This window comes from Lipotes vexillifer, unplaced genomic scaffold (genome assembly GCF_000442215.2).
Source record: "Lipotes vexillifer unplaced genomic scaffold, Lipotes_vexillifer_v1.1 scaffold527, whole genome shotgun sequence".
Lineage (NCBI taxonomy): Eukaryota > Metazoa > Chordata > Mammalia > Artiodactyla > Lipotidae > Lipotes > Lipotes vexillifer.
Window position 1 is genome coordinate 104,242 of NW_006793902.1, and position 24,716 is coordinate 128,957.

Consider the following 24,716-nt stretch of genomic DNA (forward strand, 5'->3'; position numbering starts at 1 on the left):
CACTCTTTCAGGTCTCAGTAACCGACTTGTTCTCTGAAATACTGCTGTTAGATTTCCAAAGTGTATTACGTCTGGCACTTATTTCAAAGCAAGGAACATTAGGGATAAGATGAAAAGGTAGAAAAGGACTCTGATGAAAAGCAGAAACAGAATAAGATGAAGCGCACACTTAGGTGGCATGTTTGGATGGCCACCAGGATAACTCTGGGAAGCAGCATCTGGCACTCTAATCAGGCTTTAGCCCACTTCGGATTCTGGGCTGTGCCAACATCTGCCATTTTGTCATTATCATATTGAAAAAGAACTTCTTTCCTATCTTCTGCTGCCAAGAGATTTTTTTTTTTTTTGCTGTTTTTTAAAAAAATGATAAAAGCATTTGTAAGAAGCACTTCGGGGCCTTTGGAGTGAAATAGTACTTACTCTTGTGAAACTGCTTTCAAGGTTTAGAAAGGAGTCTTAAACTGTAGGTTCAGTCAGAGAGGGAACAGGTTCTTTTCTGAATCTTTCCATATTTTAAAAATGAAAGCTTTATGTTTATGAAAGGACGAAGTTTTGAAAGAGTAAACAAGAAATTGTGTTAGATCTGAGACCTCAACCATCGCTCCACATCAGCATCAGAAGCTGGGACTTCATTACATTTTGCTCTTTATTTTGAAGGAGTTTCATCTGGTTATTTGTCAAATAACCTGGTGTTTTATTGGAAATGGCAGAGGAGCACACTGAGTGATGATAAGAACAAACAGAACTTGTCCTTACGGAACATCTGTTCTTCCCAGACATCACTGTGGTTTTCAAGTATGTAAATCAATAGATTATTACAGTAGTGTTGTGCTGAGTGCACGGTATTTTCTCAGGAAATACTAGGTTTAGGTTGTGCTAGACTTAAAGGATAAGCAAGGAGAACTGAAACTATTCCGGGTCTTATTAGAACACGGCACTGAGGAATGGCAGGGAGCCACTGGAAGTCTGCTTGCCTCTAACTTTGATGAAGTTTGAAGAACCCTTTCATTCCTCCTCACTCCTGTTTCCAAGCATCTCCATGCCTGTCTTGCTCCACGCTGCTGCCACTGCTTGTCTCTGCCCTAGGACTGATGATTTTACAGCCATAATTGTGGCTGTAAAAGAGGAAGAAGTCAGGGAGGGTAAGTCCTAAGACCATTTTGTCCTCACTTCTGTGGCCCGGCATCGTGCTGGTTACTCCAGCAGTGTTCCGGTAACCCTCCCATCACCTTCCTTACTCAGACCCTCAGCCCCTCCACCCCCAGCAGCCAAGGCGAGTGCTTCATGTCAGAGTTTGCAGGGATTTCTTGGGGCACAAGGCAGGGGTCACCCGTCCCAGTAGTAGCTAATTAGGAGTCATGGGTGCTGGTGCAGGAGGCAGTAGAGAGAGCTGGCCTGAGCTGGTGGTGTTTGCTAATAAATCCCTTTGAAAGAAAAAGCGGTGCATTTAAATATTTGTGTTTTCCCTCTCTGGCTTACTGAGCTAATGCTGTAATATAGGCTAGGCTACCTTATCTCTGCTCCCTAACAGTATTTCTGTGTTAATGTCCTATAGATATCCCTACAAGTCTTTTTTTTTTAAATAAATTTATTTGTTTATTTATTTGCCTGCGTTGGGTCTTCGTTGCTGTGCGGGGGCTGTCTCTAGTTGCGGCGCGCAGGATTCTCACTGCGGTGGCTTCTCTTGTCGTGGGGCACAGGCTCTAGGCGCGTGAGCTTCAGTAGTTGTGGCTCGCGGGCTCTAGGGTGCAGGCTCAGTAGATGTGGCGCACGGGCTTAGTTGCTCTGCGGCATATGGGACCGCATGCCGGACCAGGTTCTGAACCTGTCCTTCCTGCTTTGGCAGGCGGATTCTTAGCCACTGTGCCACCAGGGAAGTCCCCCTACAAGTCTTAATTCTACCAATGATGAGGTATTCAGAAGCAAACACAGGATTCTGGCTGCCTTGCACCAGGCCAAGATCATTAGAACAACAAGAATCTTTACTGATTTTGAAGCCATGCAGCCAGTGGCTCAAGAGAAACAAACATGCCACTTTGGTGGGTTAGGCTGTTTTGTAACCCCTTCAGTTAGATACCTGACAAGGTTGTTCACAAATAAACCCATGTCTCCAGAATCTTTCCATGGTGGAGTATTGTAAGGGGATGGAACAGGGTGCCCTAATCTGACAGTAGCTTGATTTCTGCCACTTGGCCTCTTTTGAATCCCTTAGTCACTCTTCTAGTGATCCTTGAAGTAGGTTCCTGTGTTTTGCTATTGTCATTCGCAGCAAGGGAGTTCTAGTTTTAGTATGTGCCATGCTCCCTGGGTTCTTGTACTGTTGCAAACTTTTCTTCTTTGTCTCCTTTCTGGGTTTTTTAAAATTTCTTTTTTTTTTTCTGCTTTATTCTTCTATTCTCTAAGAACCCTTTCCCTTCATTTACTGTACTATTCTAAGTTGCACAGCAGTGAGTGCTGGATTAGGAAGGCCTGGGTTCACATCCCCACTCTGCTACTTACCAGCTGTGTAACTTTGAACAAATTATTTAATCTCTCTGTAGGCCTTGGTTTCTTCACCTGTAAAATGGGGATACTAACAGTACCTACCTCTAGGGTTGTTGTGAGGCTTAAATGAGATTTATGAGATGCATAATAAAAGACAGTCTGACCCTCAAGTAAGTGTTAACTCTTATTTATTTTAATATTGCTGCTAATATTAAAAATAATCTTATGGCTTAAACCACTGCCCCAGTGTAATCGACTACCAGCTCTTTACCTATCGCTGTGATCTCTCTCCCACATTTTAGCCTACATTTGCAGCTGCCTCTGGGACATTTTCCTCACAGTTTCCACTGGCACCTCAAATGCAGCATGGACAGAGGTTAATTCATTCTCTCTCATCTGAATTTGTCCCCCACATTTCTGTTAATGGCATTATGTTATAATTTTCTCTTAATTTAGGATGAATCTTAGACTCTTTCCTTATCCTAAGGACATAATCATGAATGTGCAAAGATTTAGCACAAACGTATTCATTGTTTATAGTTTTAAATAGTTGAGAATAGGAATTGGTTAAATAAGCTATGTTAAATATATACAGTGGAATTCTCTATAATCATTAAAATTATGCAGAATATGCAATAGTATGAAAAAAATATTGCTCTCAAGTTGACTTATAATATGGTATGTACAGTACAATTCCATTTGACTTTTAGAAGTTTATGGGTGAATAGATAAAAGATGAGAAAAATAGCCACTGAAGAAATTTTGTTGCAGCTTTTCTGTCTTGTAGGATTATGAGTGATATTCTAATTTTAATCTTTTTCTTTTACAAATTTGCTAGAATCATCCATACATTGACTCCATATTTTTTTTAAAAAACCCTCAAATTTAGAAAAAAAGTGAGATCGGTAATGTCCAAGAGTCTTGCAAATACTTTATTGACCTCTTAACAATGGCTGAGAACAGTGCTGGATACAAACTTACAAATGTTTGTTGAATAGTGAATGAAATAGTGTTATCTTTTTATGCATTTTTAGAAATAACTTTATAGGTTAAGAGTGTTTAATGCTTCAAGCATTCAGTTTGTAGATTTTTTTGAAAAATATTTTTTTTTGTTTGGAGGAAAGATTCTCAATAAACACAAAATAAACTAGACTGGATGTGGTGGGTGTTTTCTAATATTATGTAATTTATCATTTCAGATAATGTGACCAAAAGAGGAGCCTTTGGAACCAATTCTTCAGAAAACAATTTTCCTTCAGTAAAATTTACTCAGAGAAATGAACCAAATGATCACCATCTTAGCAATAAAGCCATCTTTCTTCGTACTTCATCACAGTGTTCAGAAGAGGAACAGGTAATGCCATAGCACATTTACAGAAACAGAGAAAAAAAATTATCATGAATTAAAAAAAAAGAAAGAGACCATAATGAGAAACATCGGACAGCTATTGGATCAGTAACTCAGACTCCTAATTTTAGAAGGAGTGCCTTTGGGATACTTGACTGAAAATCATCATTACATTTCATGATTTCAAAAGCCAACTTTTATGATAGTAACTTAATTATCCCCAGTTTTTGTTAAAAACCTCTTAAGGATCTGCCATCTACAGATTTTTCTTGAAATTATGTCTATATTTTAGCTTGTCCTCTGGGACAAAAGAGTTCCTTTTTATAATTCTCTGTGTAAATGAGAGTTTCTTTTACCTGTCCTGGATTCATGTCCTGTAGATGAGTCTAGAAGACAGAAGTAGAAGTCAGACCTCCTGGAACCTATTCCCTGATGGCTGCTATGACTTAGTGAATCTGCTGTCACTAAGGTGTCATGGTTTGTCACGCATAGCTAATTAACAGAAAGCGGAAAGGGAATTTTAGTGCCTGAAGGGCTACAAGATCAGCTCCTTTATTTTCACTTGTTTCATGTTACCATCAATATGTCCTCAATGTTTTTTGTTTGTTTGTTTGTTTGTTCTCCCAGATAGTGATGGATGAAGGCCAAAAAGTTGGCAGTTCCTTTCAGGGTGATCTGAATCGGGCAGGAAAGGTGAAGGTAAGGCATGATTCGATTTTATTCCATGGCCAAAACCCAGAAAGAGCATAAAAATGATAAAAAAAAAAAACCTCACAGGACTCATTTGCTGTCTGTCATACAAATTTGGAGAATTCAGCAGATTTTGTCTATATGCTTTAAAAAAAAAAAGTGGTGTTTGGTTATCTTAAACTGTCCTTGGTTGCCTGGGTTCTGGATCTTTTTTCCTCAAAGCTTTACAAATGGAAGGGGTGCTTCAATAGAGAAACATGACTCTCGTCCCCTTGAACATATACCATTAATTAAGAGAAATGACAATGTAACAGATTCTCAAGTTTTAGTACTGAAACCATCATATGGAAGATAAATTTTTGCTATCCCTTGTAAGTCAAGAAATAACTGTAGTTATGTACTTCCAAGTAATGGAAGCTGCAAGTCATGGTCTGGCAGGTAGAGAGTGGGGAAGAAAGACCCAGGCTGTGTTTTGAATTCCAATGATGAGATCTAAATTTATAATTTTACGGTATTTTGTTATGTACATGTTTTAGGTCATAAGCATAAAAGGCATTTTGACATCATGCCTTTACTAGATCTGCCTTCGTGCCAGTGGTGAAATCATTTGTTTATTCACACTCTTTGATATTCACCTGAGATGAATTGGTTCATGTCTGAAGTGCTACCATTTTGTTAATCTAAAATGTCTCATTGTCAGCTTGCAGTGGAAAGCAACATTGAAATGCTGCTACTGTCTGTAAAGGTCATTTGCTCTGCTTTTTACCTTTGAAGTAATTTTCAGTTTTATTTGCTCAAAAGAGAGAACACTTGATTTTTTGCCCTGTTCACCTCTCTTGTGATTACCTGGGGCAGGATGATTTTGTCTTGAATGAACCTTCTCCCCTGCTTTCTTTAGTTTCTACTCTCTCTTTGGAGTTTAAAGCACACTGTTGTGAGAATAGCCAGACCCGCCACCATCATTTGCTTGAGGAGCAAAAGCAATAAAACAAAACCAAAAAACAGAAACATTGTTTCAGACTGTCTTGATGGTGGTATATATTCTGGGATAGAATCAGGAACAAAAACTTTTCAAAAACTTCCCAGACTGTTTTTTCCCTTTCAGTATAGAGATCTTACTGTGGTGCCTATGAAATCCCGGCCAACTTCCAGATTTAGTGCTTCTTTCAGATGTCTCTGGGAAAGCACAGTGAACACAAAGATCTCTATCTGGGACTCAAAAGTTAATGAGAAAAGGAGATTCATTTGCTCACTTGAGTGTTGTGGAAGTGGATTCACTGATTCTTAATTGCATATTTTTCTCTAGGTCTAATTTGCATAAAGATGATGTTAATCCTTTTCTAGGTAGACAACTTCCTTGATTTAGAAGATTTGGACTTGGATGAAGAGATTAAGCCCCAAATGAGTAAGAGTATGCTTTTTGTTTCCTTTCTACACTGCTTGACCTCTTTCTCTACAAATAAGACTTTAGACAGCTTTTCTTTTCTTTTTTTGGGGACAATCCTTACCTCTGCTTTCCCTGAGATAGGAAAAACTGGAGTCCTGCAGTCTCTTTTTTGATAATAAAGATTTCAGCTGAAAGGTCATACAAAACTTGTTGAAGGTTGTAATGTCTTTGGTCTTAAATGAAGGAAAGGTGTTCTTCCTCCCACCCCCCCCACCCCCATTTACCATGTGATTGATTTTTGGATAATTGTCTCAGAGTCATTTAAGTCAAACCCTTATTTCTTAGAAGCACCATGATGTAAACTGAGATTATTTTGGAGTGCTACTTAAAATATCAGTTGATCATAAGAATCATAAAAATTATGAGAATTGATCATAAAATAAACAAAAAAATAAAATCAAAATCTTTACTTTTATAAATATTTATTAATATGTAAACCAAACAATTAAAACTAAAGATATAGTGTGAATGTTTTTTCTGGGGCTTTCTCTGAGGTTTACGTAGATGAGGCCTTTTCCTTTCTTGGTTAACGTTTCTGTGTAAGCCTAGGTATCCTTTGTTGCTCAAAGGGGCTTTGAAATATGTTCAAAATTTGAGTTACTTGTTTTGAAAACTCATTCCTAATTTAATATGTAAGAATATCTCAAAACTGGTTGAATGTTAGGGAAGGGGCAGTTTCCATGGGGTTTTGGTTGTTGGTGTTTGATTGTTGTTTACAGTCCTTAGGTGGTCATAAACAGCGACTATGGTCATTATTGTTGGGGAAGGGGGCTTCTTTATAATCACACAGGAGTTAAAGTGCAGGGTCTAGTTGGTTGGGGGATGGCCACTGTCTGTAAACTGACTGTATAAGCCTCTGCTTTGGCTTCTCTGCCTGAATTTGAGAGGCTTTGGTAATTGGAAGCAATTAACATTTCTATTCTGCTTCCAAACATCACACTACTCTATCGAAGGCACTGTTACTCAAGCACTCTATTAACCAGTAGACTTCCCAGATTTTTTTCCGTACTTGCTTGGTTCAAGGGAGATGGGAGATCTAACAGAATCACAGAGGTTCTCTTAACTTTAATGCCTTAGGCAGCTCTGAATTTCTTTATTAGAGCAGTTTAGAGGCTCTGATTGGATTAGAAGGGATTGCTGAGGATTTATGAGGAAGCCAAATTTGTGGAGCAAGCACACTGTTTCTGGGTTCTGGGTGATTTGGGGAAAGGGAACAGATTCCTGGGTCCTGTTCCTAAGAAAGAGTCTAATTCAGAAGGTCTTTTGTGGCATCTAGTGATCTGCATCTTTAACCACTACCCCTAGGGGATTCTGATATAGTTCATCTGTGGATGATACTTGGAGTCTGCATGTATACCTTTGCAACATAAAATTAATTTCATAGGAGGGCACAGAAGTGCACAGGTTGAACATTTTTGTGATGGTTTAAACTTCTTGCTTTCTACTGGTAATGAGAAGGTCTGTATACTGACATAATCCTGCATAGCCAGCAAATTTGATTTTGGTTGTATCAATATTTTAAATTAGTCTTCTTACCTTTTCCATTATTTTCACATTGTTTTCTTTAAACTTTTTTTTTTTTTTTTTTGGCTGCGTTGGGTCTTTAGTTGAGGTGCGCGGGGGCTACTCTTCTCTGTGGTGCATGTGCTTCTCATTGTGGTGGCTTCCCTTGTTGTGCAGCACGGGCTCTAGGTGTGCAGGCTCCAGTAGTTGCAGCACGCAGGCTCAGTAGTTGTGGCACCCAGGCCCAAGAGCACACAGGCTTCAGTAGTTGCGGCGGGCAGGCTCAGTAGTTGTAGCTCATGGGCTCTAGAGTGCAGGCTCAGTAGTTGTAGCTCATGGGCTCTAGAGCGCAGGCTCAGTAGTTGTGGCACACAGGCTTAGCTGCTCTGCAGCATGGGGGATCTTCCCTGACCAGGGATCAAACCTGTGTCCTCTGCATTGGCAGGTGGATTCTCAACCACTGTACCACCAGGGAAGTCCCTCTTTAGCCATCTTTTAAGTTTCTGTTGTTTAAAAAATTACAAAGAAATGTCTCACTAGTATGATTTTTCTGGAAATGAGATAACACGTAGTTTTACATTTGTGTGTATAAAAGCTTACTGAGGCTGAACCAAGTCTCAGTGGACTTGGATGAGCTAGTCAGGACCTTCCCAGGTGTAAAATAATGTGAAAAGCCAAAGCTAAAAAGCAACCTAGGCTTCAGTGATCTATTCCAATTACCAAAAAGACCACCAAGCTTCACAATTTTCATAATGCACAATCTGGGTCATTTGAAAGGAAAGAAAAAAGAAATAGTTGTGCCAGGGTGAATTTTAGATTGCGTCTGATTTGTATTACACTTAAGGAATGGGAGCAGAAGGCGAATATTTATATCAGATTGGAAACGTGACATTTTAGACAGGCAAGTTGCTTGTATAATTTTGGCAGCTGAGGGGTTTACTGATTAGATTCTGTTGTTATTGTTTAAGCAACAGATTTGCTTGGGACAACAAGGAAGTGAGTTGCGTATTGTTTTTCTACCACTGACTTTATTTGTTCACCTTTTTCATTTTCATAAATATTTTCCAAGATTCAGGCGCTTGTTTCTGTCCCGGTATTTGGCTTATTGGTTTGGCAGCCCAGGTGGAGACAGTTTTTCCAAGCAGACAACTCAGTGCCGTGCTACTGACCAGTTGTTGGAGGGAACCTTGGCCAGAGTTTGGTGCCCTGTGTTTATATGATGTCACATTAACCATTTTTTCCTCCTTTGAGATAAGATAGTTAACCTGATGGTTAGTTACTGTCATGCTCCAGACTGTTACCCGGAAAGATTATTATTTGGAATAGGTATTAGTTATTATGCTTTGGCCATTGGAGTAGGAAGAATCTTCTGGTCGTCTTTATTTTTTACCCCCTCAGTTGGCCCAGCATGTTCTCTGGATGAGTGCAGAAGGTCAAAGAGGCTTTTTTGAGGCCTAGTTTTCAGAATTATATTGTCTTATACAAGTTTCTTGACCAGTGGGTATACTTATGCTATGGTTGATTGTGTTGGATGAAAATGGGCAACTGATTCCTGCACAAAGATTGGCAGCCTTATTTGATTTTCATTTTCAATCTCTCCAGTACTCCCAGTTCTAATGAAGGCATCATTTTCTCTCTCTCTCCCTCTTTTTTAAAAAATTCTTTCCTTATCTGCAACTTTAAGGCTTTATGTAGCCTATGAATGACCTGGACTCTTATTCAAAGATATTTAACAACTGTGACTGGATCCTGGAATAAAATAAAGAATAAAACAGATCTGGTTCCTGTCCTTGGAAATTCATAGTTTATTGGAAGAATCAGACATATCACAAATATATAATTACATATGCTCTAGATCTCATGAGAGCATATGGCAGGGGAATTTAATTTGTCCATGGATCAGAGAAAGTGCTGAGAGCCTGAGATCTAAAGGATGAGTAATTATTAACTGGGTGAGGGGTGGGTAAGAGAGTATAGGAACAGCATACGAACAGTGTGTGTAAAGGTCCTGAGCTAGGAGAAGATGGCATATTTCAGCCAACATAGAGTTTAGGCATTTCATTTACTTTCCACTTGGGACTGTTAAAAATCATTCTCTCATTGCTTCGAAGATCACTAAAAGATCATTGAGAGGGAAAAATCCTTGCTTCGAAATGTTCCTCTATCCCTGTTCCTCCAATTTTTTTTTTTTTAATGTGCAAACTTATCCATCTATTAAATTCAAACTTGAAAGCCATATCAACCACAAAGGCAAATGCTTCGACTCCATTTCTGAGAAGAGAACAGAATTGGGATGATAATTCCACCCTTTCAATAGTTCCTCTATTTATTTCTCCCCAAGGGTAAAGGAAGGCATTATCTAATTGGAGAGATTAGGGAAAAAAACTGATGTGTATGGATGAGACATTTTGTTTCTTCTTTTGGGTTCATGCTGTTTGGAAGGTGTATGTCCTCTCTTCTGTGCCTGTGTCACCATTCTTATAGTAGACACACTTTAAAAGGGGCCCAGGTCTGCCTTACATGGTGGTTTTCAACCTGAGAGAAACATTGGAATCACTTGAGGAGCTTAAAGAAAAACGACAATACCTGGATCCTGCCTTTGGAGATCCTTTTCCAGTAGTCTGGTGTGTGTCCTGGGCATTGGCAGTATTTAAAGCTTCCCAGGTGACTCTAACATGCATTTGAAGCTGAGAACCGTCTCTAGACAAATGTCTGGAGGTATCACTCTCTGAGCCTCTACTCTAAGGGCTCTAGGGATGTGAAGAGGTTCTCCTTATACCTGGCTGGATTCATGTCATCTGTGCAGACTCCCTGTCAGGTGGGATAGTCCAAGTTCTAGACTTGGAAGGAAAGTTTGATAAGTAAGAGGGCAAATTGTGACTGCAGGACAAGCTCTATTTTCAAAGTCAGCTCTATTAGTTATAATGCTCATATTTTGATCCCCATCTTTTTGACTCCTGTATGGATTTTTCTTTTATTTCTGTATTTAAAGTAGAGGGATATGATTTATTATCACTGTCAAATGCCAACTCCACCCATGAAGTAACTCTTCCCTGACCTTCCTGACCTTCCCCTTGGATGGGCAGTAATCTTCCTCCTTTTACATTTCCACTTTTATTTATTTTGCAGTTATTTTTTTTCTCAAAGTAAGTTTTCATTAATGTGTCTCTTGAAAGTGGCATATGGTTTATTCATATGCATGTACACACACACACATACACACACAAATAAAACTTCATCTTTTAACTGGTGTGTTTAATCCATTTACATTTAATGTAGCTGCTGATGTATTTGCCTTTAAATCTCTTATCTTACTATTTTGTTTTCTACTTGTCCTGCCAGTTATATGTGCTTCACTCATTTTTTGCCTATTTTGGAGTAATTGAGTATTATCATATTATTGTTTCATTGCCCCCTATTTTTGCTGGTTAGAGAATTCTAGGTTTGTAATTATTTTTTTTCAGAATTTTTAAGGCGTTATTCTATTCTGTTATGGTGTTAATTTTTCCTCTGTTGAAAACTGTAGAAAAACCAAGTGTCAATCTGATGGTTGTACATTGGAAGGTAATATGTTTTTTACCTCATTTGACTACTTTTATGATTTTCTCTTTGTTTTTGTTTGTCAGTAATTTCACTATGCCCTGGCATTGTTAACTTTGTATTTGTTCTGTTTGGGGTTTGTAGATCCTTGTAAATGTTAGGAAATTCTCAGTTCTTATGTCTTCAAATATTACCTGTGCCCAGACTTTTCACCATGTCCCGCATATCACTTATACTCTTTCCTGCATTTTCCATCCTTTTTTATTTCCTTTCTTTCTTCAGTCCAAATATTTTCTACTATCTGTGTTCTAGTTCAGTAACCCTTTCTTGAATTGTATCAAATATGATGTTAAAGCCAACAATATTTCAGTTATTATAGTTTTCAAGAGGTCTGGAATATCTATTTTTATAGATTTTAGTTCCCTGCCAAAATTTTCCATTTTTGTAATATATTTATTGGAATATATTAATCAGTTATTTTAAAGTTCCTGTCTCATAATTCCAATAACTGAGATGTCCTGTGAGTCCATTTATATTATTAATTTTCCCTTTTGATCTGGTGTCTCTGTATACCTGGTAATTTTTGTTTGAATGCTGAACATTGTATATAAAATATTACATAGGCTCTAGATGATTATCTTAATCTTGTTTTAGAAAAGCTTCTCTTCAACATTTTGTTAGCAGTTAGAGTAGTCATAGGTCATCTTAATCCAATATGGGATTGAGCTGATTTGGTGACTGGGTTTCAGGCTTTATGAGGGCTGCTCTACTTCTAGTTCTTGCTTACTGCTAGGGTGTAGCCCTTCAAGGTAAATCACAGCCCCTCCTTCTTGGAGATCCCAAACTCTATTTTTTATCTTCACAGCACTGTGAACCTGTTGGTAGTTCTGCTAAGCTTCTCAGCCTCTTAGTCTATTTCTTCTTCACTTCTTGGTTTTTCAGCCTCTGCTTACAAATCAGTAAATGGCATAAGTTGAAAAACAGCTTAGACTCTTAGACTCACTTTCACTACTTTCCTTCTCTCCGGGATCTTGGCCCCTCAAGTTCTGGCCTTCCCTGGTAGCTCTCTAATGCCTTGAAGTAGTTGATTTTTTATCATTTATTCAGCTTTTCTAATGTTCTTGGTGGGAGGGTCAGACTTATATTAAATGTGGTCTGGGAGCTCCTTGGAAAACCCCAAGGTCTGAAGGTCAAATAAGTTGACGTTTGCACTGATGTTGCAAAAGCAATGATGGGTAAAGATGCTAGTAACTTAGTGTGAATCAAGGTAGAAGCACCACACTATACTAGTAGTCACTGTAATCTTCACTGTCCTGAATTTGTAATTAAAGCAAATGCCAGTATCCATTGCAAATGTCCTTTATGAAGTGGTAAAAATTATTAATTTTATTAAACCTTGATGCTTGAGTACACCTCGTCTGCTGCATACTGAAATACAACAGTTGTATTTCACATATACGTGAAATACATGAAAATTTTTTCATGGAAAAAATGAATAACACTTTTTCATGAAAAAACACTTGTGCAATTGAGGGGTGTGCTGAACTTGTTTTGTTTTGTTTTTTCTTTCATGGATCAACGTTTTTACTTGAAAGAATGACTGACAAAGTATAGTTCTCAAAAAGGAATGAAGTGAGCCCATCTCTACAAGACAACAGCTGACAGTATTCATTGCCAATGATAAAATTGGCAATGGATCAAGTGAAAATTGGATTTTTGGAAAACTTACATCCAGTACTGTGAGCTTGACAGCTTCCCAATATTTAAAGCCTTTTCTGATAAAATTGGTAATGTTAACTAATGTGATTTTTATATTGCATAATGAAATATGTCAACATTTAAAAGATCTGCGTAACATAGTGAACCACCATTTTCCACATAACCAATATATGATGTTACAAAATCATGCACAGAAGCGCAATCCATTCAACATTGTAAGCTAGACCAATGGATTTTAACATAAGAGTATGAAAAATTTACTGAAAGGGTTTCATATTGCACATTGAAATTATTTTTAAAAACTTTATCATTTGTCAATATCTAGTGTGTATCAAAGAATAATATCCCCAATTATATAAAAAGAGTATTAAAATAGTCCTCCCCTTTCCAGCTAAATATCTGTGTGAGACTAGAGTTTCTTCATTTTCATCAACTGAAACAGCATATTCCAAAAATTCAATGCAGAAGCAAATATAGAATCCAGCGTTCTTCTATTTAAGACAGACATTTAAAGGATTCAGACAATGTAAAACAATGCTTCTCTTCTGTTTTCTTTGTTTTTGGAAAAGAGGTTTTTTTAAATAAAAATATTTATTTTAGTATATGGTAGTATTATTTTAATGATTCAATAATCAAATATTTGAAAATTTGTATTTTAATGATTCAATAAGCAAATATTTGAAATTTAAATTTCTAATATGGTAAATATTGATAGATATCACTCCCATAAACAAAAGCTCTTTGGGGGTCTTCAAAAAATTTTAAGAACAAGAACCACCTAATATAAACTATCATAGCTGGAAGCTATGTGCAGAGGATGCCTGAGTGCATTTCTTATCTGTATCCTTTTTGGTCTTGAGGAACACCCGAAATTTCAGGAAATTTTGGCCATTTCTACATGGCAACAAAGGAATGGATTGGTTAATTTTTATAAATATGACAGGCAGACTAAATATTGTTATTGTCTAGATTATCAGATGTCAGGTAGATGGCTTACTTTTTAATGTATTAAAATACATGATTATAGCCTTTGACTTGCTGGTCATTGGCTAAATGCAGAAAGACAAATGGCACAAACACATAGTTTATAAACGTTGGACATTCTTGTCATGTAGTTGAGAAAGAGGTTGAAATGCTTTCAATCAGGCTTGCCATCCAACATCAAGATTCGTTTTTCGAGAGGTGCCTTAACTCTACAAAGCACATCAGTCAAGATGGTGGTATTTAGCTAAGAAGAAAACTAATTGTTTTAGAAACAATAAGGTCAGATGAAGTGTCTTAAAGATAAGATTTCAGTTGGGAAAGCTTTGCAGAGAACTTCAGAAATTCCATTCCCCATCATCAATGAATACAATCATTTCCCCCCTGAGAGAATGAATATTTAAATAACCCATCAGTGATTATAAAATGGCTAAAAGATAACTTGTGTCTTCTCTATAACTTGTGTCTTATCAGACTATTCGTGTGCATATTGGTTTCACTCTTTTATAAATCTGTCCTATTTAGAGTTAAAGCAGTTCAATTTTTGTGTTGACTATTGTCTGATTTTATGTATAAAAATCCTACTCCTGTAAAAAAAATTTTAGTTTTTGAGGGAAAGGACTATACATATTTTGCATCATTCCCAGTGTCCTATGGATAGGTAGACTCTTCATACTTGCTGTTCAGTTTAAAAGTTGAGATGCAGGAAATTAATTTCCTTTCTGCAAGTATGTGCTGAGAATTTACTACATATAAGGTGTCGTGTTAGGCTCCAACAGCTATGCGTTTGTGGATTTTACCTTTACAGTGGAGAAACAAATGACAGGAATGGGAAATGCAGTGGATACTGAGTCATATTGTTTTGAAAGAATTGTACCCATGGCAGTGGAATTCTTATGAAATAAACCATTTTTGTTGAAAACCCTATCTTCTTCGCAAACATATGAGGGATGTGAAGAGTTTCAGCAAAGGAATTGCAGAGTTGTCCCTCTCGGTGCACAGTACTGTCCATCAGATTTTAAATAGCTCTGAAAGCAGAATTGATTTTGATTTCACATTCAAAGGGATGTTTGCACTGGCAGCCAGTGGGTATGGTAGATATTGGTTTTCACATTAAGAGGCTTGAAGCTTTCTCTTCTTGCCTCTCTTGTTGGCAGGCCCCTAACCAGTGAGGGAGATTAGCTTTGGACTCATAAAGGAATACCTTAGAAAGCCAGTTTTTCCACCAACCTTACTGAATTTAAAAATATTACTTCTCTGGGACTTCCCTGGTGGCACAGTGGTTAAGAATCCGCCTGCCAGTTCAGGGGACACAGGTTCGATCCCTGGTCTGGGAAGATCTCACATGCCGTGGGGCAACTAAGCCTGTGCGCCACAACTACTGAGCCCACGTGCTGCAATTACTGAAGCCCACGCGCCTAGAGCCCGTGCTCCGCAACAGAAGCCACCGCAATGAGAAGCCTGGGCACCACAATGAAGAGTAGCCCCCGCTCCCCGCAATTAGAGAAAGCCCGCACGCAGCAGCAAAGACCCAACGCAGCCAAAATTAATTAATTAATTAATTAAAAAAAAATTTTTTAAAGAAATATATATTAAAAAATATTACTCCTGGTTATAAAATTGTAAAATGCCCTGAACACTTACTAATCACACTAATGTGCTATCGTAGTGACATTTCTTGGCCCTGAGTTTGGAGGTACAATCTGATAGATTTAAAATAATATATGTGGTGAAAGTGCTTACTTAAAAGTAAGTTCATGATGTGACATCATGAGCTAGGAGCACGGGCTCCGCAGACAGACTGCAGCTGTGGCGCCGTGAGTGAGGTGGCTGGGGTGACTCTCAGTGTTAGAGCTCATTGCCTCTAAGAGAGGAAATAACAGAGTTGTTGAGAGGATTGGCGGAGTTAATGCATGTAAAATGCCGGCTATTATTATTGTTTTTATTTCTCCTAATTAATCAGGTCATATTCTATGATTTCAATAATTAATCATAGTAAAACTTCCTTCTTCATCATCCCCCTGCCCACGTGCTCAGTTTCTAGGCTGTTTGCCATGTTCCCTGTTGCTGAAGTCTTAAGAATTTTGTAATCATGTCTTTTGTGAAGGTGATAGCTGTAGTGGTGAGAGACGTATTTCAAATAAGTTTCAGTTTTTGAATATCAGTACCTGCTCAGTTATCTCCCCATACATGCTGCCCTTGGCAACAACCAAGGCATGCCTGTTGTTAATTAATCACTTCCACTGAGAACTTAATTAGTGTCTTAATTAGGATCATCATTGAATAGCAGGCAGCAGCATCTTGCGCCAGCTGCAAGTTATTGGTTGCAGCCCTTCTGGTCCTGCGAAAACTTAGACGGAGGAGGGATCCTGTTGTGCTTCTGTTTGTTTTTGTCTTCAGAGAAATCATTTGTCTGTGATTCATCGATGTTCTGTCACACGTGCAAAAATAAGGAAACACATCCTCTTCTAATGGATCGATCAGAAAACCAAGATTGGCTTTTGAATTCTTGTGATTGTGCTAAACAAGCCGGAAACACATTGTTGTTGCTGTTTGCATGCGTTGAGAAGTAGGCCGTGCATTCTGAGTATGACAGAGTATTTCATTTTTCTGCTGGAAGTTAAAGTTCCTTCCTTCTGGCATCATTGTTTTTTATTATGTTTTTTTGAAATATTGCCATATTGTTACAGGATGAAATCAGCACTCTATTTTCTTTCTCTTCACCCCCTCAGGAAAATATGGCAAAATGAGGCAAAAGTAGCATCTTCTTGACTTATTTTCCTATAGAAGTAGAAACTGGGTTGAGGGTGAGAGGCGTGATCAAGTTATTCCCAAAACAACATTTCTCCCAGACCTTTCAGATGGATTGTAACATTGCAACCATAAAATAAAAACTAATGCACTGACGACTTCTATTTTATAGAAAGGAGAATCCCTTGAGCCAAGTTCCCAAGTGAGGACAGGCATTGTGAAACGGACCTACTTCACTTGAGCATATTTGCTCATTTTTTTTGGCTGTCATAGACTTTTAGATGACTTAGGTCAATTGTGGACTTGGTGAAGGGATCAAGTGAAATATTTTGTATTCGACAGATTTGCTGCTGCTTCCAGGAGAGGTGGAGCAGGACAGGAGCACGAGTGTTTCTTCTTACATTCCTTCCGTGGCCCAGCCTCTTACCTCTGGAGTGAAGCCAAGGCCCACTGGAAAAGGAGCAGGGGAACAAAGGGAAGAGGTACTCCACAGGGAATTCAGTCCTCTTGAAATTGCCTTGATTTTGTAACTAGTCCTTTCAGAGAAATGCCGCTATACCCTTGTGCTTCTGTATTTTTCTGAGATTTGGGAAGATTTACAGTTCAGGTTGCTTAATTGGGTCCCTCTCACTGCCATCTCTCTCTAATGTGTATAATCCCTTTTAAACACACAGAGAGAGCAATTATGTTTTTACGTGGAAACTATGTTTGTGTCGTGATGTTCGCCATGCTACAGGGACAGTGCTGCTTGGGGACTCCGCAAGAGAAAGGATGGAAAGGTTTCTTATCTCTTTTAGTCTGCACTGGCCACTTTTCTTTTTATTATTGTTTCCAAGGTCCTAAAAACATTTTGCATTAGTTAAGGTAAGGCCAGGCTGCTATAGTAGGGAATCCCAACAATAAATCAGTGGCTGAAAGTAGATAGAAGTTTATTTCTCTCATGTAACAGTCTGTGGAGAGCCTTTAAAATGAGCAGGTGCTTCTGTTCCCTGGGGTTACCAGGGCCCAGGTTCCTTCTCTCTGGATCTCCACTGCATCTCAGGACATTGTCCTCATGTGCATATTCCAAGTCAGGTCACCGTCCTACCTGCAGGGGCAAGGGATGAGGGCATGGGGGCAGCAAGTTCCCCCAAGGCTTAGGACTCGAGGCTCTTCATCTCTGCTCACATTCCATTGGCAACCACTTAGTCACATGTTCCTATCTGGTTCCTATCTGGGGAGGCTGGGAAATGTCATCTAGACATGCGCTTCACCAGCACAGGAGAATGGAATCTGCCACATGTTAACGCTCCCAAGTGCACAACTTGAAAGCCATCGTTCACCATCATTTGCATCTCATCTACATATACTTAACAAACATGTGCCAACCAAGGCTGCTGATGGTGCTGGGTAGTGACCTTTATCACCTTTATTACTCTAGTATGAAGGGGGATCGGGCACAAGAAGTTGTTAAGGGCTCTTTTTTATTGCTTCCTAATAAAAACACTAGGGTGTTTCGTGATTATTTAGTTGTTTGGGTACTAGTCTTGTCACTTGATGTTATGGAAGCAGTCATTCAATCAGAAGTAATCCACACATTTCAATTTTAAATTGCCCTTTTCTCATAGAACTTTTGTTCACTGACATCACAGAAGTCTATCTAGGATGCTTGCAGACTTATATTAAACCCCAAATTGTTTACCAGATAAACTTGCAGAGATAGCCACTTTTCAACATGCTTTTTGAATTATAGATTGCTTTCTCTGAGTATTAAGAAACTATAATTACAAGGTGATTTCTAGCAGGAATCAGTTTCTTTTAAAGACTTGTTCATGTTCTTGACTTCAGTTGTGACCATACAAATTATTGGACCAGTCAGTGGTCAATGGCACCTAGTGCCATTATAGAAATTGTTACAAAATGGTTTTAGTTGACAGGTTAAAAAAAAAAAAAAAAGAATGATTTCTGGGGCTTCCCTGCTGGCGCAGTGGTTGAGAGTCCACCTGCCGACGCAGGGGACACGGGTTCGTGCCCCGGTCCGGGAAGATCCCACATGCCGCGGAGCGACTGGGCCCGTGAGCCATGGCCGCTGGGCCTGCGCGTCCGGAGCCTGTGCTCTGCAATGGGAGAGGCCACAACAGTGAGAGGCCCGCGTACCACCAAAAAAAAAAAAAAAAAAAAAAAAAAAGAAAAAAAGAAAAAAGAATGATTTCTGGAATCAATCATATAGCCAGTAAAATGCTAGTTAAAACCCTGTGTATGGTTGTATCTTTAAAAGGAGTATAAATTTCTTCCCAGAGAATGTGAACATTTTTAAATATTTGAATCAAAATGATATGAACAATTTTTGTGTTGGCAAAAATGAGACATAGATGAATAATTTGCTGCTTTTTAAATATCCAGAGTAATATTTTGGGTGGGATTTTAATTTCTAACCACTATTTGTTAGAGAAATGTTTCAGAACTGTCTAGAGTCACAATACCACACCAACTCTGCCTTGGTTTAATAGTATTAATCTTATTTTAAAACACCCAATGTAGGTAAAAGAACATAATCACCAATTTCCAGCACATACAACGGGCTATTTTGGGGTGAGAGATGGTAGTTGCTTTCTGTGATGTCAGTCTCAAAAGATGAAACTTATCCTGGATGTCCTGACTTCCTCTTAATTGCCTAATGAGAATCCATAACTTCCTGATATGGACTGGACCCATTTAATTTTTTTCCTAATTTTATCGCTGCTTTTATACATGTGCATTTCCTCCTTACAGTCAAACGTTTTTCAAGAGCCTTCCACTTTCCCTCTGTGAATAACTTCTTGCCGTAGTTACTGCATTTTGATGAATTTTGGAAGTTTTGAACAGCTTTACTGAACAAAAAGAATTCACGTTAAGAAGATGAAAAACTGTGAGTTCTTGTCCTACTTCCCAAAATATAGAAGAGGTCAATGAAGAAAGTTTTGTAGTATTTTAATGGGAGATTGCCTGTTTTTCCAATTCAAAATGGGACTCTAGGGCTTCCCTGGTGGCACAGTGGTTGAGAGTCCACCTGCCGATGCAGGGGACACGGGTTCGTGCCCCGGTCCGGGAGGATCCCACATGCCACGGAGTGGCTGGGCCCGTGAGCCATGGCTGCTGGGCCTGCGTGTTCGGAGCCTGTGCTGTGCAACGGGAGAGGCCACAGCAGTGAGAGGCCCGCATACTGCCAAAAAAAAAGGGACTCTAAAATTTTTCACCTGTATAGACAGTTTATTTATCATATTACTGTGTAAGATAGCCTACAGCTAAATGCTGCTATTATTGACTTGAGCATTAGTTCTATTTACTTTAATTTGCCTACATGGTACTATGAATGAAAAGGATTCCTTCTGTAATAGTGTCCCTCTTAGAATAAATCACGTGAGCAATTTTAAGAAAACTAGCAATTTTCTAATAGTGTACAAATTCTATTCCCTGAGAGGCTACAAAAAGATTTCAATTAGATTTGAAATTAGACACCTGAAATCCACATGTTTCTCTCAGCTCCTTAGGCAAAAATAACAAGTTAATAACTTAATTCACAGTTGTTTTCTGTTCAGTAGCAGGGGATTTGGTGTTCCATTGCATGAATTCTGCTCTTTGAAATAAGTCAGAAGTTCAGTTTGCAATCTAAAAAACTTGGAGCCTTATATCTTAGAACCTCAGAATGAACCTGACTTGAAAGAAGAGAATTCCCAAAGTGCGCCACAGTAGCCAACAGCTGAAATGCATAAATAGAACTGCAGCTTTACAGTATTTGAAAAGCTGTCATTTTGAAGATCACAGTGATGTGTTCTGAACTGCAGTGTACATCAGGATTCACTTTGAATTACATATATGCCCCTTGTCTTAGAAGACCCTACATTCACTCGTGTGTGTCTCTATAAGATTATTTAATTAAAATGCAAAAAAGTCAGAACTAGTGCCGAATTCAGTGCTTTGCATATAGGAGACATGCAATAGGTATTGAATGAACAAATAATCAGGAAACTTTCCTCGCTACAGGGAGTGATTTTCTGGTATAAGATGGTTAGGGTCCTTGTCTCTTTCCTTCTCTATTGGTTCATTGCCCTCAACGTGTAAACATGTTTAAGTCTCTCCCATCCTTAACGAAATGAAAAAAAACTAAAGAAAAAACAACCTTCCCTTTACCTTGGACCCCTCTTGGCTATTGTCTGGGCTTTTTTCTCCCTTTTCATACAGACTTCAGAAACCAACAGACTCGACTCCTCTAGTTGACTCTGCTTCCTTTCCCCTCACTCCTCATTCAGTTCATTGCAAAATGCCCTTGGTCTAATCACCTGCGTGGACACATTCAGAATAAAGGTACTTTATCATTGCCAATCATCCCAATGGACACTTTTCAGCCTTTATTTTAATGGGACTCTCTGCTGTGTTTTTTACCACTGATTTTCCGTGACACTCATGGTCCGCTGGTTCTCTCTTCCCAGCTCTTCTCAAGATTCCTTGTGTATTTCTCTGAGTGTTCTTTCCCTGCCTCCTTTGGGGGTTTTCCCTCCATGCTTCCCTTAGGAGTTGGTATTCCTCAGGGTTCCATGGTAAACCCACAGCTCTTCCCACTTGCATACTTGGATCTGTTTTCATCTATAGGTTACTACCCTTTGTGCTTATGTCTCCAAATCTGTATCTCCAGCTTCAGACCTTTTGCTGAGCTTCAGCTTTGTGGGTTCAATTGCCTGTTGACAATTCTCTCTGGATCCCTTGAGGTGCATTCAAATCAACATGTTAAAAACTGAGCTGATCTTTACCCGCTTCTCTTCCTGCATTCTTGCTCTTCTTCTCTTCGTACATCCAAATCAGTCATCAAGTGCAGTTAATTTCACTTTCTAATATCCTAGAATATCTGCTCTCAATGCCCTATTCTCAGTATCTTGTCTGGACTGCTTCAGCAGGCTCCTGACTAGTCTCCTGACTCCCAGTCTACCCTCTGTTCAGTCTTCAGAGTGATCTTTCTTGAGGTACCCTCCAAGAGGGCGGGGTCTCCTCCTGTTCTCTGCACGCCTGTGTCTCATTGTAGGTGCTCAGTTAACATTTGAATGAAGGAAGGAATTTATTCGAAATGCACAGATCCCAAGTATCTACCTGCTTTCAAAAAATCCTTCAGCGACTTTTCATCATCTCTGGGAAAAGTAGCATATAAGACCTGCCATGATCTGGCACCATCTTCGTCTCTTGCCACTCTCTACCTGACAGTTTCTGCTCTGACAACACTGAACTACTCGCAGATACACATATGTGAAATTCTGTGTGTTTCTGACTTGGCCTGTGCATGAGACCTGCTTTTGTCTGCAACGCTCGTCTTCCCTCATCCTTGTTAAATAATATTACCCTTGAAGATTCTGCTTAGACAGCACCTCTTCCAGAAAGCCTCCTCTGAATCCTTCCCAGTGCCTTCCAACCTGGGCTGGGTTAGGTGTTCCTTCTCTGTTCCTGTCACCTTCTAACTATATATACCATGTGTTCTTACTACATTTTACTACAATGATCTGTTGATGTGTCTATCTCATTTCTCTGTGATTTCATACAAGTCTGCCTTTTTGTATCCTCAGCACCTACACAGTGCCTAGATTTTAATAAACATTTGTGGAAAGAATGGAATATATCTGAATGATTGCAGGAGACTATTCCTCTGACATTTTGATCCAGAGATACACTGGCCACCTTACAGTATAGAGAGACAGTGATACCCCCAAAATGTTTTAAAAGGTCTTGAGTATCATATTTTGGCATTGCAGATATGAAATTATTATTATTCTTGGTTTCTTGCTTTTATATTTCAGCATTTAACTGATTGCCTAAGGAATTAATCTAACAATGATAGCTGCTGTTAATAACTCAGTTTCTAAGTGAAGACATTTATAAGTATATTTTTAAGTGTATTGTAAATGAATAATTATTGTGTTGGCCTCATATGTTTATTGGCTAGCTAGAAACTTATTCCTTGTTGCTGTTTCGGTTAATAACAAATGACTGATGAAGGAAATCATGCTCCACAATAGAGAAAAATTTCAGTGTATGAAAAAGAACTTAAAGGAAAATAAAAAACTTTTCACTTAAGGATACATTTCTATATCTCTAGTTCCATACTGTTGGATATTACGGCCGAAAGGTGTATGGGGACCCTGGGGAAGGGAGAGGAGTAAGAAGGTGGTGGGTTGGACCCTATCTGGGAGAAAGGACTAACTTGGTCACAGGAGTCAGCCCTCGTCGAGTCTGGAAGTTCAACATACAAGCCTTAGTCTGTCTGTGTTGCTGATAAAAGGTGGGTCCTGAGTGTGGTGATGAGTGGCGAGGTGAGTAGGATTTTCTGGAGAGTGGCCATACTCATTTGAGGGTAAGTTAAGCTTCAGCACTTTACCCTCTGTGCTCCTTTAGCCCTTTTTGCATTCTTCTGTTGGGGAGCATGGAGCATGATAATGAAATCACTCATTTACTTCCGTCTTCTCCCTGAAGTTATAAAACCTCGTGGGCACAGATTTTGCTTCTTTTCATCCTTGTGTTCCCAGTATCTAATTCACATTAAGCACTCAGTGAGTGTTTACGGAGTGAACACGTAGAGGGCAGGGAGGTGGGCATGTGAGGGTTGCTCGGGCTGTGTGAGGGAGCCGGGAGGATGGTATGATGGTCTCGCTGGGATTTTAGCTCAGCAAGGGGATTTGTCTAATTTGAACCTGCTTTCCAGCCTCAGAAGGAGCTGGGTGAAGGCCAAGTGACTGCATCTAGTGAGAGTGGCTAGTAAGGTCTAGGCAGGTTTTAGAGGCCTCAGGATAGGGTTCAAAGTCCTAGTGCAATGGGCAGCCTGAAACTTAGTGGACATGTGGATGGCAGGTCTTCAACCAGGTGTCCATGGGCAGTAAGAATCCCTTCAGACAGAAGCACTGGCAGAGGGGGGGCTCCTTCTCGTCTTCTGCCAGGACCAGGCCTGCAAACCTCAGCAATTACTGCTGGATAGAGTTAGAGACGGCAAGGATGCTTCTATTCAGGAAATGAGCATACTGTGTCCTTGTGTCCGTGTTTCTTCATTTGAGCTGGTCTTAGCCATATTACCCCCACTGTCACTTTGTGGTGACGATAAATTTAATTTTCAGAAAGTGACCTAAATGGATGGATTAGCCACTCGGCAGACTGAGTTGCTTCCAGGGTACAGCTGCTCTTTTAAAGATAGTCATGGTATTATGTGGATCCTCGAGTGCATTTTTTTATGATAGGCTGTGAGAATTTTTTAGCTTATTTAGAAAATATCTTTTCTCCCAAAGAGCTATGACTTGGCTTAGTGAAAACTTCAAGGTCGATCTTTACTGGTGTTTTTTGTTGTGAAGGTGAAACTTTATCTACAGGTCGCCCGGGATTCAAATCTTGCTTCTCTTCCTTACTAACTGTGTAGCCTTGGCAAGTTACTTAACCTTTCAGAGCTTTGTAAGATGGGTTGTTTGAAGATTACTGCTAATGCCTGCACGGTTCCTAGTACTGGGGCTGGCGCGTGGTGGGAACTCACTCAGTGGCAGCTCCCATCATTACCTTTGTCAGGAAAGCACACAGACACTTTCTAACAAAGAGAAAGTGAGCAAGTCTCTGAAATTTGTTCTCGTGCTGGTCTTACCGAGAAAGGATGATAGATGGCTGGGTGTTTGCTATTAGCACTGCACACCCAACTACAAGGTGCTACTTGCTAAACAGATAGGAGATATCTACTTTTCATGTTTTGGGGTGTTTTGTTTTGTTTTTTTGCACCTTTGGTAACAGTACACAGTTGCTGAGCTAGATGCTCCATTTTCAAGAACATTGCAAAAGCCACTAAACGAGATCATTTTCCATGCAAGAATATTGAAAGCTGATTATAGCTTCAGGGCATTTTTTTCATTCTTGCATAAGCCATCCTTTTCAATTATTTCAGCATCACCATACATAATAGAGAGCAACACAGAGGTGCTGGGTGATTTCATTGTATCACACACCATTTGCTTTTGGAGAGGCCTTTTAAGGGGTGGTGATATAGTGAGATTTAAGGCATTAAATCTCTTTTGTTTATTGGAAAATATGCTTTTTTTAATCTACCTTCCTTTAGGAAGTCTTTAAAATTGACAGATTATGAATAAGTAGATACAAAATTATTACATCTCTTTGCAGCTACTCTGAGTTGCAGATAAATTCTGTAATATTTACAAAATTCTTGGTGGGAAGAAAGGTTCCTGGACTTTTTAATTTAGGGTGCTACTATGTGTTTTAATTCCTGCT

At 39.2% G+C, this 24,716-nt stretch overlaps 1 protein-coding gene across 1 annotated transcript in view; it reads left to right on the forward strand.

Annotated features, from left to right (window-relative positions):
- The window catches only part of IFTAP (intraflagellar transport associated protein), a 59,532-nt gene that overhangs the window by 34,035 nt on the left and 781 nt on the right, over positions 1-24,716 (forward strand). Inside the window, exons 3-6 of the mRNA XM_007466848.1 lie at positions 3,684-3,838; positions 4,460-4,531; positions 5,867-5,933; positions 16,806-16,945. Of these exons, the coding sequence (XP_007466910.1) occupies positions 3,684-3,838; positions 4,460-4,531; positions 5,867-5,933; positions 16,806-16,945 (434 nt within the window). The remainder of the gene's footprint in view (positions 1-3,683; positions 3,839-4,459; positions 4,532-5,866; positions 5,934-16,805; positions 16,946-24,716) is intronic.